General features: G+C 40.9%; 1 protein-coding gene across 1 annotated transcript in view; it reads left to right on the top strand.

Annotated features, from left to right (window-relative positions):
- The window catches only part of LOC138829862 (citron Rho-interacting kinase), a 162,294-nt gene that overhangs the window by 18,826 nt on the left and 118,350 nt on the right, over nucleotides 1-25,118 (top strand). The window contains exons 4-7 of the mRNA XM_070026426.1: nucleotides 6,249-6,391; nucleotides 8,252-8,342; nucleotides 15,916-16,119; nucleotides 18,331-18,484. Coding sequence (XP_069882527.1) covers nucleotides 6,249-6,391; nucleotides 8,252-8,342; nucleotides 15,916-16,119; nucleotides 18,331-18,484 — 592 coding nt within the window. The remainder of the gene's footprint in view (nucleotides 1-6,248; nucleotides 6,392-8,251; nucleotides 8,343-15,915; nucleotides 16,120-18,330; nucleotides 18,485-25,118) is intronic.

Below are 25,118 nucleotides of genomic sequence, written 5' to 3' on the forward strand. Positions count from 1 at the left end.
TAGTGGACACTCTGCTGTTTATTTGGGTGTTTTTTCTTCCTGCCCCTCCCTGTAGTGCTAGAGACTGAGCCCAGATCCTTGCACATGCTAGGCAAACACTTTACCACTGAGCTACATCTTGAGTCTGTTTGGTTTCTATTTTATTTTTGGGAAAGGATCTCATGGCTAACTTTGCCAAGAATGGCCTCAACCCATTGTCCTCCTGCCTCTGCCTCCTGAGTAGCTGGGATTGTGTGCTTGTACCACCATGCCTGGCTGAGTGCGCCTGATTTTTTTTAAAAGCACTTCTGTCCTGGTGGGTAGGCAGGCCTGGGAAACCCTGCTTTAGATGACTTAACTCTCCTCTTGCATTTGAAGCCACATTTTTTTGGGGGGGGGTGAGGAGAAGGGATCAGTGTCTCACTGGGTATCTTTATCTTGAGTAATAAAGGTCCGAGACAGAATTTTTTTTAGACAAAACCAGTTTTAGACAAAACCAGATCTGTGTGTGGACTGACTGGCATACCTGAGTGGTAACTTTGTCTTTCATTAGGTCAAGTCCTGATGACCTTTGTCTTTGGTTTATAGTGAGTCATCTGGTAGAAAGACTTACAGAATTTTAGTTTGTCATTTTGGGGGGGATGGGTGGATTCTGGGGATTAGAATCCAGGGCCTCATGCTTGCTAGGCATGTCATGTGCCACTTGAGCCACACCTCCAACCCTTTTTGCTTTCATTTTTGTTTTTGGTTTTTTTTTGATCTAGAGTGTGATTCTCCTGTTTATATTTTCCAAGTAACTTGCTGTCACTGCACCAAGCCTGGGTCTTGTGAACTTTTTTTTTTTTCCTGGCTTGATCTTGAGCTGCAATCCTCCTGCTCTCAGTTTCCTGAGTAGCAAGGATTACAAGTGTGAGCCACTGGTGTCTGGCTTCTACTTTGTAGCTCCATAGCCTGGATTGACTTCCTATGGCTGCCTTCCCTCTGGGCTTTGTGTATACCACAATGAGCAATATACATGGTAATAGAGTTTTTATTTTTAATTTTATTTTATTGTAAGGATGCTGTATAGAGGTGTTACAGTTACATGAGTAAGGTAATGAGTACATTTCTTGTGGAGCATTGTTATCCCCTCCTTTGTTTCTCTCCTACTACCCCTTCCCTTCCCCACCTCCCCATGGTAGTATAGTTTTGGAATGTGGATACCATCCAGGGATAGCCATAGTGTCCAGAATCGGTTCACCTAGGGTGCACAGTTGGACTTCTTGTATGGAATTATGTTTAACTGGGTGTTCTGGTAAGAATGCAGTTGGTTTAGGCATTTGTCATTTAGCTTTGTCTACTTTTGGCTAGCAGCTCTTATCATTTTGTCTTGGTTTGTGAAGATGTGGGAAGATGTTTGACCCAGATAGAAAAGACTAATGTAGTTTGGGTGGGTCTCTTCTGAGTGGGAGTGAAGAATACATATCTTTTGTAAGAGATGCTTCTGTAAGAGATGCTTTTCATGTTTGGAGCATAAGGGCTAGGTGGACACGAGGTACCAAGTAGTGGTCTTAAGAGTTGCCAGTGAATGCTGTATTTTTGGTTTTTGAACCTCAGACTGACAAGCTGATTTGCTTTTCACATCTTTAATAGAGCTGTAGGAAATTTATAACTGCCTTGTGTTGTCATAAATATGCATTGTCCTTACTTTGAGACATTTGAGTTCTAAAAGTATGAATATGCCTGTTATTATCGGTGAATTTCTTTTGATGTTTAAAGCCCTTTTTAATGGCAATATATTTAAAGCAGACGTACAAATTAGCATTCACCCACATACTCAGGGCCTGCGGAGAACCAGGTTGGGAAGTGGGTGAGCTATAGGCAGCCAGGTGGCTTCCATAAGCTCTCTTTGAGAGAAGGGGTGTGTGTGGCATACATCTGCCAGGAATTTGGGGGAAGTAAAGTATGCCTCTTAGGTGCTGCACCATCTGAGTGTTGCTCTTCTTCTTAGTTCTAAAATTTGTTTTTAGCAATTTGCAGTGCAAATGGATATTACTCTTCAAATGCAATTTTTCCAGTGGCTTTAGAATGTAAGAAGTCATGGAATGGAGTGGATTCCATGGTTATAAGTAGTCCATGGGAAGGATGGGAAATTTGGTTCAGGATTGATTTGGTGCTAGCCAAACTTCCTGCTGTGTCTACTAGGCCAGCCTGGGGCAGATGCTCAGTGCCTGGTTTTTTTCTTCTAATTTTTTTCTAAAGGCAAACAGGAGTTGAGAGTATAATATTAAGACTTCACATTGCAGCATTGACTGCTGGAATATAATATGTGGCAGTTTTTTTTTTTTTAAAGAAGTATATTTGAGTCTTACCTTTTTTTCTAGAAAGACTGGAGACAGCTTAAAAGACATTTGTAGCATGGGCAATAAAATGGGAAATCAGAGCTAAGGACAGAGAATGCCTTAAAGGTTAACAGTTGCAGCAATGGTCAGAAGGGTCCCAGCGTCTCTCTAGGCACAGGGAGACCACTCAGTACAGGAGGAGATGGGGATGGAATGATCGCTGAGGCTCTCCTGTGGGTACCAGGCATTGCGTTGAGGCCTCTGAGATCCTTGTCTGGCCGTATCCTCATGCAATGCTGCAAGGGGATTAATCCAATCCTGATTTTGCAGAGGGTAAAACCCAAAGCAAGAGTGGTGAAGTCACCAGAGGGAAACTGAAGCCACTCAGGCTAACTGGCCTCTCTCTAGGTAGGGCGTTGACTCAAGAAGAAGGGTTTCAGCTCTTTGGGGTAGAGGTGGTATTTTTTTTTTTTTTTTTTTGTACTGGTGTTTGAACTCAGGGCCTCACAGTTGCTAGGGTGGCACTCTACTGCTGAGCCTTGCCTCCATCTTTTTTGTGCTGGTTATTTTTAAACTAGGGTCTTACTTCTTGCTCAGGTATGAGCCTAGGCCAAGTTCCATCTATTTTAGGTGTTCTTTTGTATATAGGGTAACAGGTGTGCACCACTGTGTCTGGCTCTCTGATGAGAAATTGTCTTGTAACTTTTCTGCCTGGACTGGCCTTGAGTGGGAATCCTCCCACTCTCAGCCTTCCAAGTAGCTATGATTACAGATGTGACCAAGTTAATCATTTTACCTGAGACTTCATATACTTCTTCTATTTTTCCCCCTACATATACTCATAAATAAAAATTATTTTTTCTCACAAAAGGGAGGTTATATTTTACAGGACACCACTTTATATTATGGACAGCTTTCCATGGTAGTTTGAACAGGTGGAATCCATTTGTTTGTATTTTTATTTTTAATTATCTTTAAAAAGTTGAACAAAGGAGTTGCCACTTAACAAAGTGGTTTATGAATACAGTGTTGTCATTCCTTTCACCATTCTCAGCTATCCCTTCCTACCTACCTATTCCTTCCCTTTTCTTAATTTTGTATTGAATTATTTTTGCATTAAAGCAGTTTATGTATACAATGTATCTTGATCAGTGTCAGTTCAATATACATTGAATTCTTTTTTTTTTTTTTTGGGTCCGGTCGTGGGGCCTGAACTCTGGGCCTGGGCGCTGTCCCTCAGCTCTTCAGCTCAAGGCTAGCACTCTACCACGTGAGCCACAGAGCCACTTCCAGCTTTTTTCTTTTTGCTCATGTGGTACTGAGGAATCGAACCCAGGGCCTCAGGCATGCAAGGCAAGCACTCTACCACTGAGCCACCTTCCCAGCCCTATACATTGAATTCTTGACTGCTTTTTCTCCCCTTCTCCTCTTCATTCATCTAGCCCTCTCCCCTTGACTCCATTCCATTCTTTCAAGTACGAGTTTCCTGGTGTTTATTTTGTTAAATTCTTTCTTTGCCTTTCTAAGGAATTACAGTATTTGAGTTTTCTTTTGAATCTACCATATTTCGGTTAATACATTTGTGTCTACTTACCTACCCCCTAATATATTTACTTATGTGTTTATAAAGTAATTCTGGCCTCCTTCCCAATGAGGGTTAAAAATGCAACCTTTGTTTCTCTGGGCCTAACTTAACGTCACTTTCCTTTTTTTTTCAGTTCTTACCATTTCTTTGCGAATGATGCAATATTGTTCTTTCTAATGGATGAGTAAAATTCCATTGTGTATATGTACTACATTTTCTTGATCCATTTGTCCATTGAGGGGCTTCTGGGCTGGTTTCCATACCTTGACTATGGTGAATAGTGCCTCAATGAACATAGTTGTGCTGGTAGCTTTCTTGGATTGTCATCTTTTGGATGAATGCCCAGGAGTGGAATTGTTTCCTAGCAAGAATAATAAAGCAAGAGAAAGTCGTAAAGGGGATCCAAATAGGGAAGGAAAACGTAAAACTATCCCTTTTAGCAGATGACATTATCCTATATTTAAAGAATCCTATAGACCCCTTTCTCAAGCTACTAGAGCTGATTAAAAACTTAGATAAAAAGCAGGGCACTGGTGGCTCACACCTGTATCCTAGCTCCTCAGAAGGCCAAGCTCTCAGGATTGATGTTTGAAATCAGCTGGGGCAGGAAAGTCCATGAGACTCTTTTTTTTTGGGTCCTGTCGTGGGGCCTGGGTGCTGTCCCTCAGCTCTTCAGCTCAAAGCTAGCACTCTACCACTTGAGCCACAGCACCACTTCCAGCTTTTTTTTTCTTTTTTCTTTGCTTATGTGGTGCTGAGGAATCGAACCCAGGGCCTCATGCATGCAAGGCAAGCACTCTACCACTGAGCCACCTTCCCAGCCCCCCAGGAGACTCTTATCTCTAATAAACTACCCCAAAAATGCCATTAGTGGAGCTGTGACTCAAGTAGTAGAGCACTAGCCTGGAGCCCAAAAGCTCAGGGACAGTGCCACAGGCCTTGAGTTCAAACCCAGGACTGGAACAAACCCCCTCCATAACTCTGGTAAAGTAATAAGGTATAAGATCAACACACAAAATAGGTGGCTTTTTCTGTTTGCCAACAATGAGAAGATTGAGACGGAAATAAGTAAAGCCACTCCATTTGCAATAGTTTCAAACTGCCAAGGAAGTGAAATTCTTCTACAGTGAAAACAACAAAAATTTAAAGAAGGAAATAGAAGAAGACACAAAGAAGTGGAAAGACCTTCCATGCTCCTGGATTAGTCTAATTATTATTGTGAAAATGGCAATACTGCCCAAAGCAATCTACAATTTCGATGCAATACTCATCAAAATCCTAACATCATTCTTCACTGAGGTAGAGAAAACAATCAAAAATACTTAGGAAACCACAGAAGGCCCCAAATGGAGAAAGCAACCTTGACCAGAAAAAGTAGTGCTGGAAGTATAACAGTATCAAACTTCAAACTCTATTACAGAGCTATAGTAATGAAAACAGCTTGGTACTGGCACAAAAACAGGCCTGAGGACCAGTGCCGCAGAAGACCTAGAAATAGACCTATAGCCATCCAATATTCAATGAGGGAACCAAAACCATAAGCTGGAAGAAAGACAAATGGTCACAAGAAAATTGGATATCTACATGCGGAAAACTGCAACTGGATGCTTATCTATTGCCATTTGTTTTTTAACATCCATCTCATACTTCATCATTGTCATAGTTTAGTTGGTCTCTTAGGAAGGATATTTGGAGGATTACCAAGATTTAATTTTTCCCTGTTATAAACCATGCTGTGATGAATCTGTTAGCTTATTTATCTGTAAGCTATTGTGAACACCTGTGACATAAATCACTAGAGTGGAATTACTAGGTCAAAGGATATATATTCATAGTTAAATTTTTCATAGAGATTGTTGTTGCCTTCAACCCTGAATGAAAGGAAAAGATTGTATCATACTTATTACACATCTCCCAGTTTCTGCTGGGTGCTGGGGAGAATACAAAAGGGATGTAAGAGAGTTTTGTTCCCCCCTCCTCCCCGCACACCCCTTCCTCCCAAGGAACATACATCTGTGCTGTCTATGTAAACCTGGGGAATGTCTGGGGTGTCACCTTGGGTGGGTGGAGGAAGTGGTGGATTTAATTTACCTTTTCAAACTTGCCTTGCAAATATCATGCATGGTGTCTGGGCTTTGTCTTTCATTATATTGATTCCCTGGGGTAAAAGATGTAATTTTTGTGGGGCAGGGACCTCATCCTATGTCTTACAATACGTCTCATGCGTCTTCCTTGCTTGTTGGAGACTGTAATTATAACATGTCAGGTGGTATTTGAGGATCTAATTAAAACATTCTTCTACCCCTCCCCCGCTTTTATTTTTTGAGTGTGTGAAAAATTAATCACTTTGGCATTCTATGCAGGTCATGGAATATCAGCCTGGAGGGGACTTGCTGTCACTTTTGAATAGATATGAGGACCAATTAGATGAAAATATGATTCAGTTTTACTTAGCTGAACTGATTTTGGCGGTTCACAGCATTCATCAGATGGGATATGTACATCGGTAAGTGAGACTCTTGAGTATCATTCTGAGAATTTGCCTGAATCATGTAAGAGTTCCTGCATGGAAATGTGATGAATGACTCCAGGATCAAGATAGATGCATTATCCAGTGTTACTTCTAATTCACTCAATGTAAACTTTCCAATACATCAATTGTTTCAGCATGCCCATTTAACCCCTAAGTAGCTATCAAATATGCTAATGTCCTTCCGTTTGCTAGTTAACAGATGTAAGCTCATAGGATTGGGAGGCCTTGAATGAGCTCTTTGAGTTCCATGGTAGAAAAACAGGCTTTGATTTGCAAGAGGAGCTGGTGTACTGTATAAGAGCAGAAGATCATAGAGCTGGATTCTATGTTAGCTTTCCATTACTCTATCAAATACATGAGCTCACCAACATACAAGAGAAAAAGTTTGTTTTGGCCTATAGTTGTGCAGGCTTTAGTTCATGATTATGCTTGGCCCTGTTTCTTTGGGCCTGTGGCAAGGCAGTACTTCATGGTAAGCAAAACCCCTTATTTCATGGTTGGGAAATGAAAAGATAAGAAGAGCCAGGGGTTCCACAGTCCTCTCTGGATGGTAGCTGTGGTTTGAATCTGCAATGGCCCCCACAAGCTCTTGAGTTGAAGACTTGGCTGCCATCTGATGAGGCTTTTGGGAAGTGGTTGGATCATGAAGGCCCTGACATAGTCAGTGGCTTAATCCATTAATAGATGCATTATTGGGAGATGAGTGGTCGGAAGAAGTGGCAGACATGGAGCAAATCCCTTTACTCTACCATGCTCTGGTCCTCATTTTGCCTTAACTCATGTGCCCAAAGCAGAGGAGGCATTCTCCCCCTCCCTTCCCCCCCCCCCCCCGCCACCCCCCACAGCAAAGGTTCCATCACTTCCAAGGAGTGCCATGCCAGGACTAAGCTTTTAACATGTGAGCCCTTGGGAGGCACTGGAGATGCAAAGCATAGCATACTTTGAATAGCACCTGTTATTAATGAACAAAAATGTTTCACAAACTCCTCAGAGGTTAAGTGCACCTCTGTACATCCTTATTGTGGTGTTTTATGTATGTCTGGGAACATTGTGGAAATTCAAGGATGACTAGAACAGGAATTACAAGATCTGGAGTAAAAACTCAGTCATCCTGTTGATTAGCCACACAAACTTGGTTCTTATAATGTAAATGGCTATCTCTAACAGAAATAGACCATTGGATATGTGTATTTACTCCTTCCCCTCTCCTCCCTTCCCCTCTCTTCCTTCCTTTAAAAATTAAAAAAAAATTGTTTTCTGACCTGTGTGTCAATCATTCATATTCATCAATAGGGAAGGCCTGTGTAGCAGAACACATTATGGTTCTTTTTTTTTAAATAAGTTTTTTTTTTTATTGTGAAAATACTGTACAGAGTGGTTACAGTTACATGAGCAAGGTAATGAGTCCATTTCTTTTGGTCAGTCATGGGGCTTGAACTCAGGGCCTGGGTGCTGTCCCTTAGCTCTTCAGCTCAAGGCTAGTGCTCTATCATTTGAGCCACAGTGCCCACTTCAGGCTTTTTTCTGCTTATGTGGTGCTAAGGTGGAATTGGACCCAGGGCCTCATGCATGGGAGGCAAGCACTCTACCACTGAGCCACCTTCCCAGCCCCATGAGTACATTTCTTGCCAAGCATTGTTGCCTCCTCCTTTGTATTTCCCCTACCATCCCTTCCCTCCCACTTAACACAACTATACTCCCCCATCCCCCCAATTATGGTTCTTTAGCAGAATACATTATGGTTCTTGGCTGAAATTAGATGCTAAGTTACTACTTGCTTGCTGAATACCATGGACAAGATAACACTGATTCAGGGTCCTGATTTTCTTCCAGAGACATCAAGCCTGAGAACGTTCTCATTGACCGAACTGGACATATCAAACTGGTGGATTTTGGATCGGCTGCCAGAATAAATTTAAATAAGGTGATAATAACATAGAGTAAGACTGCTTAGCAAGAATTATATTTGAAAAGCATTCTGTGGCTCTCATAAGTTTGGGAAGTATTGGAATATAGTGGGGAACCACATTTTAGAACTGTGATCTGCCGTGTATGAGTCCTTGAGGGTTGTGGGGTGTAGATGGGGACACAGAGTACCCTGCTGGGAGCCAGGCTTCTCACACACGGGCCTTCCAGGAACATTCAAGTTCCAAATCAGAGCACATTTCTAATTGCCCCTGTGAGTCATTTACAAAGGAGTTCCATGAAATCCTCAATTGGTGCAGGGTGCTGGTGGCTCAAGCTTGTAATCCCGTCTACACAGGAAGCTGAGATTTGAGGAACATGGTTCAAGCCAGCTTGTTCAAAGCCAGCTCAGGCAGGAAAGTTGGTCAGACTTGTATCTCCAGTTAACCACCAGAAAACCAGAAGTGTCACTGTGGCTCAAAGTGGTAGCTAGCCTTGAGCAGAGGAGCCCAGAGAAAGCTCTCAGGCTCTGAGTTCAAACCTTATGACAAAAAAAAAAAAAAAAAAAGAAGAAGAAGAAAGAAAAAAGAAATCTTCAGTTGGTGGTTCTGCACAGCTAAAACCCATAAAATGTGATGTTTTATGTGACTTTGAGGATCCTGTGGGAATGCAGTGGTAGCTCAACCACAGATCACAAACTGACTTCTTTCTAAAACAACTGTAAGCTGTGTGCTGATGGCTTGTTCACACCTGTCATACTAACTAGTCAGGAGTCTGAGGTCTGAGAGTTATGATTTGAAGTCATCCAGGGCAGAAAAATTCATGAGAACTCTTAACTCAAACCAGTAGAAAGTTGGAAGTGGTGCTGTGGCTCAGTAGTAGAGTGCCAGTGTTGGAACAAAAAAACTCAGGGACAGCGCCTGGTCCCTGAGTTAAAGATGTTTGTTTCCCTTTTGTTTGTCTTGTGTCCTACAAATTATCTGGTTACATTATCTTGATTTACTTGGAAATATATTTAGTTGATGAAATATAACCAGTTTTTTTCAAATCCTCCATTTCCTTTGTTAGAAAGAGGAAATGAATCCCTAGTGCATTTGAACTAATTATTCTTTTTTTTTTTTTTTTTTGGTAGATATCAATGACTTGTCTCACTCCTCTAAGGTTTAATTTCTGTCATACTCAAACATAAATGCTTATTAGAAGAAAACATGTACGTTATTTATAAAAGGAAACAAATGTCATAGGCAGCTGTTAGAGTTGTTATATAATAGTTATATTAATTTTTGAATTAAATATTCTTAAGGGTCAAGGACCAGTGCTCAGAATGTCATTTTAATGTCTTGGACTTTTGGCAAAAATTAAACTGTCTTCTCCATACTAATTAGAAAGACGGAGATGAGCTATTGAGATCAAGAGCAAGAATACTTTTAAGAAAAAGATGAAAAAGTAAAAAAAAAAAAAATTAGTTAAAATATCCTCTAATAAAATTGGTTCACATTGAAATGTGAATTTTGAGGTCAGCTATGCAGAAAAAAAAGAGATTAGGTCAAAGAGAAAATTGACTTATGTTTTAAGATGAATTTCATAACTGAGCCACTTGGTGACTTAGACAAATCCTGAAGAAGTTGGTTTTTTTTTCTTTCTGGAAAAAAACGAATTCTAGTTAAAATGCACAGTTTAAAGAAGTGAGAGAAGCAGCTTTTAAAATGCCTCTCAGGTCTGAGAGTTAAGTCCTTTACATAAAGTAGAATATGTAAGGCTCCCCCCCCCCCCACTCCACTCCAGGTCAAATTCTTTTGAGGAGAGGTGGACATTGTTAGGGGATATTAGGAGAAAGCTTAGAGTTATTTAAATCTTTGCACCTCAGCCTCTTCAATAAGGGTTCTACAGGCTTGAGCCCTACTTGAGATCATTTACTCTCTTCAGGCCCTTGAAAAAACAGGCTCCCTGTGCGACCCAAATTCAGCACTTTTGAACCTCAGATTACATTCTAACAGTCTACTTACTTAGCAGATGATAGGGCTGAGTGCAGGTAGCTCAGGCCTATAATCTTAGTTACTCAGGGGGCTGAGATCTGAGGATAGAATCAAAGCCAGCCCAGGCAGCTAAATCCAGAAACTCTCATCTCCAGTTAACCAGCAAAAAAGCTGGAAGTCGAGGTGTGGCTCAATTGGTAGAGTGCCACCCTTGAGTGAAAAAGGCAGGTGAGGGCTGGAAAGGTGGCTCAGTGGTAGAGTGCTTGCCTTGCATGCATGAGGCCCTGGGTTCGATTCCTCAGCACCACATAAGCAAAAAAGAAAAAAGCCAGAAGTGGCACTGTGGCTCAAGTGGTAGAGTGCTAGTCTTGAACTGAAGAGCTGAGGGACAGTGCCCAGGCCCAGAGTTCAGGCCCCACGACCGGACCCAAAACATAAATAAATAAATAAAAAAGTCAGGTGAGACCTGAAGGTCTTGAGTTCAAGCCCCAGTACTGGCACAGAAGAGAGAGAGTTATAGAACCAAAGCATTTCATGTTTTAAACATATGTGCTGGGGGTGTAGCTCAGTGGTAGAGCATGAATGAAATCCTGAGTTTAATCCCTAGTACTCTCACCCCCCACCCCAAATTAATGTGTAATTTTGCAACAGATGTAAAGCATAGGTGTTAAATTTATTATAGCAAGGCACAGGAAAAAAAGTAATACAGAATTTTTACTGCTCAAGATTTAAGAATGTATATATGACATAGGTGATGAAATTCGTGCATTTAGAAATAAACAGCAGCACAGGTACATGGGCTGCAACAGGGCCATTTTGGTCTGGATAATTCCATGTTGTGGGGAGGTATGCTGTGTGTTACAGGATGTTGAGCCTCATCCCTGATCTCTTCCTGCAGTGTCTCCAGACACTGCCAACTATCCCCTGGGGAAGTGGAGTGGTGGTGGTGGTGGGGGAGAATGGAACATAAATCACCTCCATTGAGAATGCCTGCAGTAGGTTGAGAAGCATCAGAACGCTAATTAATTAGAGCCAGCAGTATGTGCTTGCAATAAGAAAAGCTACTCAGGAAACTAGATTAAGAGCCACAGCCACTGCTTGGTAAATAAGTGAGAGTTAGGAATATAAAAGGCCTTGTCTCTGCATCTGGAGTCGGCTCACTTTCCAGCTCTTGGTCGAGAGGCAGGGCTGCCATTCATTTAAGTAGCTATTTTTCAGTGCTTCCAACCCTCTCAAAGAGATTTTTCTTTAACTTTCAGTTCTAATTGTGGTAGCCTTCATTCCAGGGGGAATCTCCTGGGGCCACTCAGGATTTGGGCAGGTCCAGGCTCAGCCTCTGATTTTATCTTGGAGATAGAGCATTCAGTGCATATACTTGAGAATATTGTTCCTCTTTTCTCCCTGTGCTTTAAGCGCCAGAATGTGTCCATCAGATAAGAAGGAATTTTTTTTTAAAGAAACATCTGGTTATAGAGATATAATAATTTGCAGACTGGATCATATGTAGGTGTAGGTGTAGGGTTAGGACTAGAAATATTTTGCTTTACATTTTGGATCACTGGTGGAGGATTAAACATTTCCTTCGAAATGCCTTAGGGGCCTAATGTAGGTTCTATGTGTTTTCTGTATTCAAATGTAAATGAAAATTAGAACCTACATTATTGACATTACTATGTGTTACCCAAGAATCAGCTCATCATTTCTCCCACCTTTCCTCTGTATTTGTGAAGCTTAGATGTATTGAATTTTTCTACTGTCCATCACCTTTACTTCCAGCTTCTTACTGAAGAGTGTAGCTTTGGTAAGTAAGAACCTTTATTCAATAGGAACTGAGGTATAGTGACCTTATGACCTGTGGTGTGTGATTTGGATCAGCCACTTTGCCTTATTAAGTGATTTGCTATTTTTATCTGAAAGTGTGGCAAACATCTGATATTTCCAGCCAGGTCCATTTGTCTCTCTTGAAGCCAGTAGTAAAACAAAAACAAAAATGTTATTTGTAAGTGTTAATCAGCTCTGCTTAGCAATTGGAAACTCAAAGGTGACAACCTTTTTTGATTTATGTAGGAGTGAAAAGATTTCTTTTCCCCAAGAGGAAAAACATTGTGAGAATTGTTTCTCTTACTTCTGCAGGTGTATGTTTATGCCTTGGGCAGCTAGATGGGAAAAACTAGGTTTTAATGATTTTATGTTTAAGCATTTTATAGAAAAGAGGTGGGCAAAGAAGAGTCTTACTTACTTCCTCATTTGCTTTTTTTTGGTAAAATGATTGACTAAGTTAATTCTGTTCATTTTTTTTCTACTCCCTTCCATTTTCCATTTCCCTAAATATTGCAGATTGTTCTGTCTCCTAGTCATTCCTTTATTGTCTCCTTACTGAGCTGGTTTATTTTTCCTATCAATGCAGTGAAAAGTAATTACCATTTCGTTATTTCCGGGCTCCTTTCAGATAGCATGCAGCGGGCAGGTGGGGCTCCTACTTCAGGCTTACTTTTAATATCTCTCCAAGATTAGCTGGCTCAGTAGCCACGGGAGGACAATAAACATGTTGTAAAATGCTTATCAGGACATAAGAGATTATATGTTGAAAGCTACATTTAATGTGCTTAGAGGTCAGTGATGGATGGAAAATAGGTAGTCATTAAAAACCTTTGCTAATTGCTAATAAGCAATAATAAGGAGTTGTACAGAGAGTAAGCCTGTGGGTAATTTTTTCTCTCATAACTTTCATGTGCAAATTAATATTGAGCTTTAGAAAGTTAGGAAATTATTAGATATAAATATATGTAATCACATATATCTATTAAAGGGTAAGAGTTAGTTGGGGAGTTATCTGGTTCACTTTAATAAGTCTAACAATATCTCAGTGCCAGAGGTTTATGCTTGTAATTTTGGCTACTTGGGAGGCTGAGATCTAAGGATGATGATTCAAAGCCAGCCTGAGCAAAAAAGTCCCTGAGATCTCATCTCCAAATAGCCAGCAAAAAGCTGGACTTGTATGATCCAAGTAGTAGAGTGGTAGCTGTGAGGAAAACAAAACAAAAATGAGAGAGAGAGAGAGAGAGAGAGAGAGAGGGAGAGAGAGAGAGAGAGAGAGAGAGAGAGAGAGAGAGAGAGAGAGAGAGAGAGAGTGTTGAGTAAGGTTCTGAGTTCAAGTCCCAGTACCTGCACATACACAAAAAAAGCCAAATCATTAGCTGAGAAACAATACATTGACAACATATAGTCTTTGGCTGGATCACCTTGACACACTTGACCCAATTAGAATCAACTCTTTAAATCGCAGTGCACTTTGAATGCCCAGTATGCTTCAAACAAGGAGAACTGAATATTTGAAAACAGGCTATGTGGCAGTAAAATAAAATCCAACAACTGCCAAGATGCGTGCATGACAACTGTGTAGTTCTCGTTCTGCAAGGTAATGAAAAATCGAGTCAACAAGAGGACTCATTTAATGAACAACACAGACACATTATCCTCATTTAGCCAAACCAAGATGTTAAGAGTTTTTCTTCTCTGGTTTTGGTATTTAAAGAATATCTGTTACTCATTGTCAAGGCCCTGTAGCACAATCTTAATCCTGTCTTGAGCTCACTAACACTTGCATACTCATTAAAAGACTGAAGTTTTGGCCCTGCCTTCAGACATCAAGCCTGCCTCTGAACTTAAACTGCTTTGAGTTTCTCCAGCTTAAGTCATGTTGTGGTTCTGACTAGACCAAATATTTCCCTCTTTGCTTTGACGTCCTTCAGCACTGACTGCCTATTGGTTTCTTTTCTTTTCTTTTCTTTTTTTTTCTTTGGGTCCAGTTGTGGGGCCTGTACTCTGGGCCTGGGCGCTGTCCCGCAGCTCTTCAGCTCAAGGCTAGTGCTCTACCACTTGAGCTGTAGCACCACTTCTGGCTTTTTTTCTTTTTGCTTATGTGGTGCTGGGGAATCGAACCCAGGGCCTTATGCATGTAAGGCAAGCGCTCTACCACTGAGCCACCTTCCCAGCCCCCTATTGGTTTCTTGGGTGAAGCAATCATCCAGCTTTCTTCAGTGGATTCTTGCTGTAGTAAGACTCTTTCCCAAAGCAATGCATGATCCGTTCCTAACAGCATCACACTGCTGCGGGCGTGTACACACACACACACACACACACACACACACACACACACACACACACGCACACATGCATGCACGCATGCATGCATGCATGCACACTCACTCTAAGAGAGGGGGTTGGGAGAGAAATAGAAAATCTTATTTTCTGTAATGAGAAGGTCTTGGGCAGTGGAATGGACAAATTTAAAGTTCTAGGCTGGCACAGTCACCCTACTTTATCACTAGGGAAAACTGACCTCATAGTACACTCTCTAAACTTCCTGTTTTCTCTCATTACCCCTTTAGAACAAAGCAAAGAAAACTGGCTCTCTTGATTTAAAGTCTAGTCTTCAAGTTCTGTGGCCCTGTGCCCTAGGTCTTCTGGTTTACTCAGGGGAGTCTTAACCTTCCTTTCATGAGGAGATGTTCTTCGGCATCTTTTAACTGTTGACCTGAGAGAAGCCCATTTACTGTGTTAGGTGGTAGGCCAGCAGATCAGCAATAGTATATGACTCAAGGCAGGGCCTCTGCTTTTTAATTTATTATTATTATTATTATTTTTGTGTTGGTACTAGAGTTTAAATTCAGGGCCTGGTCTTCGTCCCTTAGCCTTTTTTTTTTTCTCAAGGCTGGCACTCTACCACTTGAGCCACAGCTCTACTTCTTGACCTTTTTTCTGGTGAATTGGAGATGAGAGTAATAATAATTGTAATGTTTAAGAAACCTGGTACACTGTCCTACTGTCTTTTTACCAAGGTTAGTACTTTGGCACTATTGGATTGGAGGCCCTGGGTTTCTGAACAGCGGTGAGAGATTGCTGGAACAGGAGGAGTCAAGAGTGTGGAATATAAACTAACATCTGGTCCTGGGTGGAAGTTATTTATCATTGTACCCTGAGGTGGTATGAAGTAGGAAGGTGGATTATAAAACAGTGTTTAAAGATCAGGCACATTGGTATATGTCTGTAAGATCATTAGTTAAATATAATATGCTAAGACTTTCAGTAACAATTTGTGAATTGTCTTGCCAGCTAGCTGCCAGTTTTCTGGTCATGCTTAGGTTAATCTCACAGATTCAACTTTAGGATTTGCTATTTTGCTGTATTATTATTATTATTATTTAAAATTTTGTGGTGCTGGGGTTTGAACTTAGGGCCTTGTGCATGTTAGGCAGACACTGGAGCCACATCTTAACCCATCATTTTGCTGTGTTCTAAAGAAAAAGAAAGATCAGCAACTTGCATCAGGAAGCAGCTTCCATTCCAGCGATGTCTCCCCAGCTCTCATTTCTATAACCAAAGAGTGAATGTCATCCACAAATCTTCTCCCTTTGCCTTTGGGTTGTGGTGTGCACTTTTCTTTTAATTAGTAAAGCGCTTGTATTTCCTGATAGCGTTGCCACTTGATGAGGGTTGAAGTGCCTGGGAGAATTGTAATCAGAGCAAGTCAGCTTGTAGATGATGTGGCTGTTGGCTGTGTACTTGAAGATAATTGAAGGGTTGCTGTATGCCTTTTTATTTATGTGTTTCTAGGTGAATGCTAAACTCCCGATCGGGACCCCAGATTACATGGCCCCTGAAGTGTTGACCGTGCTGAACGGGGATGGCAGAGGCACCTACAGCTTGGACTGTGACTGGTGGTCCGTGGGAGTGATTGCTTATGAGATGATTTATGGGAGAACCCCATTCACAGAGGGGACCTCCGCCAGGACCTTCAATAACATCATGAATTTCCAGGTAAAGGGAAGTCAGATAGGGGAAGTACTATTGAGACATGCCATTTAAAAACTGTGTGAATGGATGTTTATGTATAAATGAGCATAGCATTCACTTTGTGCCAAAAGCTGTCCTAAACATTTTATTAATTGTAGTCCCATTGAACTGCAGCTGCCAGTAATTGTAAAACGGTGTCATTATGTCGTGTACCACTAAAATAGAAAATCTGCTGCTAATTAATCTGTGTTATTTTTATTGGAAGTATAATGCATCTCAATCTTACTGTTGTTAAATGTTCATAAATGTGAGTCTCTTAGAGCTGATGAAATACTGTGTTAGCTCAGTTCATCTTCAAACCAACCCTGAGATATAGGTATTATTATTACTACTACTGTTGTTGTTATTATTGTCAGATGAGGAAACCAAAGTAGTGGTAAAATAAGTATTTGCCCAAAACTTACCTGTCTGACACTAAAGTCTGAGTTCTTAATTTCAGGTTATACTTCTTAGTTCTATCAAATATGAGTGAGAAAATGAATTAGAATTATAGTAATATATAATCCATTTTTATATAGTACACACCTTTTAATATACTATAATTTTACTCTATATACATTTTACTATATACGTATAAAACTAAAAAAATTAAAACTATTTCTGAAAAAGACAACCTATTTCATTTTCAAGGTTGTCATTCTGAGGATTGAACCCAGGACCTTGAACATGCTAGGCATGTATTCTATCACTGAACAATACTCCAACTCCCAGTAGAAAACTTTTTTTTCTAATAACTACATTTTCCATCGCACTTAAACCCATTCCCTAAGGATATAATAAAATTTCTTTTTAGAATCAACTACAGGGAAAAAGAGAATTCATTCCTTTGCTTTGAGTATTTTGTCTAATTTCCATTTTTTTTTTTTCATTTGGTGGTGGTTTTGGGATTTGAACTAAGGTCTTATGCTTGCTAGACAGGTATTCGCTTCACTGCTGAGCCTTGCCCCCAGTCTTTCTTTGCTCTCATTTTAAGATAGTATTTTGCTTTTGGCCCAGGCCTGGGCTCGGACCTTGATCTTCCTATTTTAGGCTTCCCACTGTAGCTGGGATGACAGGTACATGCTCCTGCACGCAGATGAATATGTCTTTCTTATGTATATACATTTTCTTTGTTTTGTTTTTGTGGCCATACTGGAGATTGAACTTGGGGCTTCCCACTAGCTAGGTTCTTCCTCTGCTACTTGAGCCACACTTCCAACCCTTTTTTGCATTGGTTATTTTTGAGGTAGGTTCTTGTTTTATGCCCAGGCCAGCCTTGGCTTTGATCCTCCTACTGTTCTCCATGTGCCTGGAAGGATGGCATCACTCTGCCTAGCCATCTAGGATGACAGATGCACACCACCACACCAAGATATTGATTAAGATGGCAGTTCCTCGAACTTCTTTTTTTTTTTTTTACTCAGGCTGGCCTCAAACTATGGTCCTCTGATCTCTTCTAAATATGTAGGATTACAGGTTTGTGCCACCATACCTGACTTACATTGTTGTTGTTGTTCTTTTTTGTTTTTGTTTTTTTTTTACATTGTTGTTCTTGAGTTGAAATTTCCCCTTAGATGGCTCTTGGAGCTAATTTATCCTTTCCTTTCAGTTCACTCATTTTGTCATTCGCTCGTGAATTGCCCCTGGTACTGTTGGGTACCAGATTAGAAAAAGTGGTGGGCAAGAAGGAGGCCTTCTCTGCCTCGGCCTGTCATCGCTCAGAACCACAGTGTCAGTGCAGAAGTGGACTGCATACAGAAAGAACATGCGGGGGTGGAGAGAGACAGCAAGGGGGCCGGAAAGGGAGCCAAGAGGGCTTGGTAGGTGGGGAAGGGAGTTCTAGGCTATGGGAACAGCATGATGTGTCCAGGCAGCTTTAAATAACCCATCATTGTTGGGCAGCAAAGGGACAAATGAGGAGCGTGTGAGATGAGAGAGGAGTGGGGAGCAGAGGTCAGGCCATGAGAGGTATTGAACCCCGACAAGGAAAAGCAGGTCTATTGATGTGAACAGGCTGCTTATTTTGGGAACATGCCTTTGGTCCAAAGTGAAGAGGCCATGAAACTTTCTTTGTTAATAGAAAAGAAACTTGCATATATGAGAATGCATTCTTAACTTTGGGACATGTGATATTGAACCACTGCTAAGGAAATAACTATTGGATTATTATTATTATTTTTTTTTTTTTGGGAACAGCGGTTTTTGAAGTTTCCTGATGACCCCAAAGTTAGCAGTGAATTCCTTGATCTGATTCAGAGCCTGTTGTGTGGGCAGAAAGAGAGACTGAAGTTTGAGGGCCTTTGCTGCCATCCCTTTTTCTCCAAAATAGACTGGAATAACATTCGCAACTGTAAGTAGAGTGGTGTTCCGTGAATTTGGTTCTTGGGACTGAGAAAACCTTTAAGAGTGATCTGAGATGACTGTGTGGCCTAAAAGCTGCTGTAAATTACATAAGGATTTTAATTATTTACGGAAGTAGAAAAAGCAAGCACTATAAGCTGGTTTTGAGTAATAGTTCTGCTTTAAAATTGTTTGCATACTGGGTCATTTATCAAAATTCTGATTTTTGTAGTCTTTAGCATTCCTTGGAGGAAGCTCGAGGCACAGATTTGGTAGAGTTTGAAGGTTGTCCCTTGGCTTGACAGTTCTTCCCAGAAGAAGAAAGGAACCTAATTATTTCATTCATAGATGAGGAAAAAGACTCTGAGATTAGGCAACCTGCCCGGCTGCCCTGCTAATGGTTGGAACCTGCAATGAAACCATAAACACCTCTCTGCGTTCATTTGTTTTCTCTGTAATATTTGTCTTTGCTCACAAGCATGTAAAATCTATAATGCATATGTATGGTGTATTCATTCACACATTGCTTTATAATCAGCTAAGGCAAATGGAATTAATTCTCTGAAACAAAGACCTGACTGATTATCAACAAAACCAAAAGCCTTGTTTTTTGTTTTTCTCACAAAGTAGTGATTTTTTTTAAAGACCTTGTTTATTTTTAAGTGTTTTGTTGATTGCATGTCATCAGATGAGACCTGACCTAGAGGAGAGCCAGCAGGAATGCAGTTGGCCAGCTTGAGTGCATTTATTTTTGGTGTTGAGGGGAGGTGGGAAAGTGGAACCTGTTTTTAGGTGTGGAAACCTGACTTCTAATTGGAGCCATGTTGTAATTACAGGTTGAGCATCCCTAATCAAACAATCCAAAATGTTTCCAAATGTGAACCTTCTGAAGTGCCAACCTAATGCCACAAGTGGAAAATTCCACACCTGAACTTGTGAAGGGGTTTCATTAAAAACATGATATATAACCGCCATTAGCATATGTGTACAGGAGATGCAAATGAGTTTTATGTTTAGACCTGAGTCCATTCCCAAGCATAGCTCATTATCTAAGATGCAGGAAAAAAAAAATCTAAAACCTAAAATACTCTGGATGAGGGACCCTCAGCCTGAACTTTCAGCTGGGACATGGTTAGGATCGACTGCTGCCCAGGTGAAGGCCATTTTGATGTGCTTTTTTTTTTTTTTTTTTTTCCTTTTCCTCACCTCCTGCATGAAGTTCTTTAGTAGGCTGTATTTCCATAAATCTTGCTAGGTCAACTTTTTGCTTCTGTATAATGAGCTTCATGTTGCTGTGATAAAATACCTGGGAAAATATATTTAAAAGGAGGAAGGGTTTATTTGGGCTTATGGTTTTTAGTCCATGGTTACTTGGGACCTGTGGTGGCATAGGACACCATGTTGGGAATACAGCTGAGGAGAACTATTCACCTTATTGTGGCCATGGCAGCTGGCAAGTCAAAGAGAGACCAGAAATGGCCCACGTCCCAATGTCATCTTCAAGGTCAAACCCCAGTGAATTCATTTCCTCCAGTGAGGCCTTCCGGTAGCCTCACAGGGTGGGAACCAGTTTTACCCACATGTTTTTTTGGCCTCAACATGACTGGTAGATACAGAGTTTTCATTAATTAGATTTTTCTAATCTTTAGACAATAGCTCCAAATCTCTTAAGGTTGAGTCTTCTTAACTGGTAATATATTTTCAGTGCATTCCTCTTAATGCTTTTTACAAGATTTGATAGAATTTCCTTTAGATACTATTCAAGTACTTAATCTCCTATTTTACCTTTTTATCGCTTATCCTCTTGAATGAGCAATTAATTGCTTATGCACGAATGTGCTGATTGTGCCTAAGGACACATCTCCAAGTAAGCCAGTCAGTGAATAACTTTGTGTTTTGGTAAACCTTGATGTTATGTTTAGTATTGGAGTTTTCTCTGGTGGTATCTGAGAGGGATTGGTTCCAGAACCTACCATGCATACCAAAATCTGAGCATGCTCAGGTTCTTAGTTGTAAAAAAAAAAAGTAGTGTAATATTTGCCTATAACTACTCACACCTTCAGTATACTTTATTCCCAGATTACTTGTAATATCTGATATGATATAATTGCTACGCAAATTATTCTATATTGTCTAGTAAATAGTGACAAAGAAGTCTATGGGTTCAGCACAGATGTAAGTTGTGGGTTTTTTTTTTTTTTTTTTAATTCTCCATGATCCCAGTTGGTTGAATCTAAAGACATGGAACTGAGGATCTGGAGGTCTGAGTGTATATTAGAATGACCAGGTTTTGTTCTAGTCTTTTCCTTTCAGGCTGTTTGTAGGCTTTAAAGCTTGTTGGATTCAGAAGCATGTTTATTTTTATAGAAAGGAGATGGAGAGATAAATCAGTGTTGAATGTGGCTTATGCTATCCATGTTTTTTTGGGGTGGTGGGGATGGAACCTGGGAACTAGGTAAGCTCCAGTCCTTAGTACTGCTGAGATCATGCTCTACTACTCAGCTACATCCCCAAGGGCCATCTTTGGAAGGCCATGGTCAACTTTGGAATATGATAACTTTGTGATGAGTCACTACAGACTTATTCATATTCATTGTTTTTGAATTTGACATGCCATTCCTCTGTGGATATCAACTAAATTTCCTCCCCTTCCCTTCCCTTCCCTTTTCTTTTCTTTTCTGCTTTTCTTTTCTTTTCTGTCTGTCATGGGGTTTGAACTCTGGACCTGAATACTGTCCCTCAGCTCTTCAGCTCCAGGCTAGTTAGTGTTTTACCACTTGAGCCACTGAGCCACTTATGGTTTTCTGAGTGGTTTATTAGAAGTAAGAGCCTCATGGCCTTTCCTGCCTGGGCTGGCTTTGAATCATGATCCTCAGATCTCAGCCTCCTGAGTAGCACCTGGCTTCTTTATTTTTTAATTCTCTTCCTTTTAACAAATATTTTATTATGGACTGTTAGGTCCATAAAAAAGTTGTAAAGATAGTACAAAAGTTCCTACGTAGCCTGGTGCTGGTGGCTCACACCTGTAATTGTAGCTACTTAGGAAGCTGAGAGCTGAGGATCATGGTTCAAAGCCAGCCTAGGCAAGAAAGTCCGTGAGACTCTTATCTCCAATAAACCACTGGAAAACCGGAAGTGGCACAGTGGCTTAAGCAGCAGAGTGCTTGCCTTGAGCTGAAGAGTTCAGGGACAATGCCCAAGCCCAGAGTTCAAGCCCCAGAACCGACAAAAAAAAAAAAAAAGTCCTCACATACCCTTCACCTGGTAAATGCTAACCTCTTACAAAACAGTGTCTCATTTGTCAAAACTAAGATTGGTATTTTTATGATACTCTTAACAAAACTTCAGCCTTTTTTTAAATTCAGAACTCATCAGATTTCTTATTCACGTATCCATTTTGCTCTAGAAATCAATCCAGAGTACAATACTGCAATTAAGATGTTTATATTGATGGGGCAAATCCTACTTCAGTGTAACTCAGCCAGGGGCTGGCAGGTTCCTGCCCTCTCAGGATTTGGCAATACCTTTATTGGTGGTACTGAGGCTTTCCTGACCAATCAGAGGTATGGTGTTAATGTCAGGAGTTTTCTGTATCCCTTTGCACATTTGCAATCAGCTCAGGGCTTTGGGATTGAGAACATTGCTGAACTCTGCTGCTATTTGAGCTGTTTTCTAACTACGTGACTCCGACATAAATGATGTCTTTGTCCAGTCCTATTTTCTGTGAACACATGTGGAATGACTCTCATCAGCCAAAGCACTCGAAATCACCAAGTTCATGGTTGCTGCTTCAGTGCCTTGTGGTTCTCGGCTGTTGAATATTTCTGCTTTCCCCCATCCAAGATTGTCCCTTGATGAAAGCAACATATTAGCCGCTCAGCTGTTTCACCTGGAATTCTTCTTTTTGTAGTTGTAACCAATGAAAGGAAGTACTGCTTAACACAGCAGATAATAATCTTCTCAAACTTATTATCTCAAGAGGTGGGCCTGGTAGGGTGGAGGAATACATTGTAAGAAGGGGCTGAGCAAATTTATGAATGGCAGTACTAAGAGGAACTAAGTGGAAGGCTTTGACCCTGAGGTCCCGGTTTTGGGTCCCGGTTTTGTGGGGGCTGCTCTGGAAAATACCCCATGAACTGTGGGTTTGACCCAGTTTGGGGAAACTTTACTCTCCCAGCAAGTCTCAAACTCTGATGACTTTGCCCCACATTCATGGATCAACCAAGTGCCCTTTACTCTGATCTATTATTCTCACTCTCACGCAAACTCATGTGTTCAGTTGATTATCATCATCACCACCATCGTCATTTCAAGGCTGTCATCCAAGTTTCTGTGGGGGGATTTCTTAAGCAGCTGCCCCGGGGGCTGTCATGCAGTTCAATGATGTTTCAGAGACTGAGCAGGATTCCTCTTCTAGCCAACTCAATTTTTCTGAGTGTCTGGAAAAAGCTCATCATTTGAGGCTATACGTTTCTTACGTGGTATATCCTACCTGCTTCTGTCTGTGTGACCATTTTATTGTTTGATGCTCTCTTCCATCCCTTTTTTTTTTCTTCTCAACATCGTTCTGCAGAGGTAGAGTGAGGTCCATAGAATCTGGGTACCTGTAGCTCTCATCCAGGCCCGCCTTGTCTCCATAGTGAGGAGGGCAGAATGCCAGGGTTGAGTGCGGGCTGTTTTCTTGGACATTTATAGAAATCCTGGAGGACTTGAATTGTCTGTTACTTGGGATGTCAGGCGGGGGGGATGACTCAAAAGAGTCATCCTCCTTGCATTATTTTCTGAAAGATACAGTTCTTGACAAATGATGCTGCTGCTCTTCTGTCCTTCGCGTTTGCTGGTGGAGAGTACATTTCATTTTGGTGTCTTTGTGAGTCAGTGAGGACCCAATGCCTGTGACACTGGAGATGTTCCATGTCTAAACAGGGCTTGATTTTATTATTTGCCCCAGGGGCAATGATCAGGCCTGAAGTCTTGTGGTTGCCGGTTAAGCCCGAGGGATCACAGGGTTTGGCTTAAAGGAGGAAGGATTCTGTGTTTTACCAAGCTCTGAGTAACTTCACAGGATATGTGATATTGTTTATGGAACACTTATTCTGTGCCTATCACTAGGTATTCAAGAATATTGCACAGTATCATTTCAGAAAAATTGAATGTAAGGGTGTGTGTGTGTGTGTGTGTGTGTGTGTGTGTGTGTGTGTGTGTGTGTGTGTGTGTGTGTGTGTGTGTGTGTGTGTGTGTGTGTGTGTGTGTGTGTGTGTGTGTGTGTGTGTGTGTGTGTGTTTGGAACTGGGGTTTGAACTCAGGACCTTGCCCTTGATAAGCAGTCACTCTATCACTTAGTCTTGCCTTCAGCCCTTTTTTGCCTTAGTTATTTTTTCAGATAGGGTTCTACTTTTTGTTAGGGATGGCTTCATACTTTGATCTTTCTAACTCTGCCTCTGTATAGCTGGGGTTGTAGGCATATATCACCACACTCAAACTTGTCATGTTGAAATGGAATCTTAGTACCTTTTGGGCTAAGCCAGTCTTGAACTGCAATCCTCCACATCTCTGCTTCAAGAATCTAGGATTATAGGTATGAGTCAATTTACTTGGCAGTACAAAGATTATATGTATAAATATAATGTAATATGTATTATATCATAATATGATGTAATTATATATATTTTATATCTCTATCTATCTGTCTGTCTGTCTGTCTGCCTGTCACAAATGTGGATACTGTGGTAACTTGTCTATGGTTATAAGGCAAGTGAATGACAGGAGTCTGGATTCAAACCTGTGCTTATCCTGAAGTATATATTTTTTAGCTTAAGCACTTGTCAGTAGTGATAAAGTTTGTGATGATGGTAAAGTATAAATCATATCATGTTAGAGAGTAGGTTAATTTATGGATTTGGAGTTGGTAACTACTTTTTTTTTTTTTGGTACTGGGCCTTGAACTAAGGGTCTGGCCCTGTCCTTATCTCTTTAATGTTTTTTAAATTTTAAAAAATTTTTTATTTTTTCCAGTATTGAGGCTTGAACTCAAGGCCTGGGCACTGTCCTGGAGCTTCTTTTGCTCAAGGCTAGCAGTCTACCACTTGGATCACTGTGCCACTTCCAGCTTTTTCTGTTTATGTGGTACTGAGGAATTGAATCCAGAGCTTCATGCATGCTAGGCACTCTACCACTAAGCCACATTCCCAGCCTTGTCCTTATTTCTTTTGATCAAGGCTGTTGCTCTACCACTAAGCCACAACTCCACTTCTGGGCTTTTTGGTGGTTAACTGGAGAGAAGAATCTTATGGACTTTGCTGCCTGGGCTGGCCTTGCACCTTGATTTTCAGATCTCAGTCTACCGAGTAGCTAGGATTTTTACGGGTGTGAGATACCGGTTCCTGGCTTACACTAGCTTTTGAATGGAGCTTACAGTAGGTACTAACTGGTCCTGTGCTTAAAAGAGCTGTGTGGTTCTGTCCAGTTACTATCCTTCAGAGTGGTGGGAAATTACATGCTTTGTAGGCTTACTGCTGATGCTTGATGTTAAACAAAGCAAATGGTAGACTGTGACCCTGTCATCCCTTCTCCACATACAGCATCCTGCTTCCTTGTTATCCTCTCTGTCTCTCAGATGTATCCTGGGAAAGACATTGTTGGAT

Source organism: Dipodomys merriami, unplaced genomic scaffold, assembly GCF_024711535.1.
Source record: "Dipodomys merriami isolate MVZ:Mamm:240054 unplaced genomic scaffold, mDipMer1.0.p SCAF_177, whole genome shotgun sequence".
Lineage (NCBI taxonomy): Eukaryota > Metazoa > Chordata > Mammalia > Rodentia > Heteromyidae > Dipodomys > Dipodomys merriami.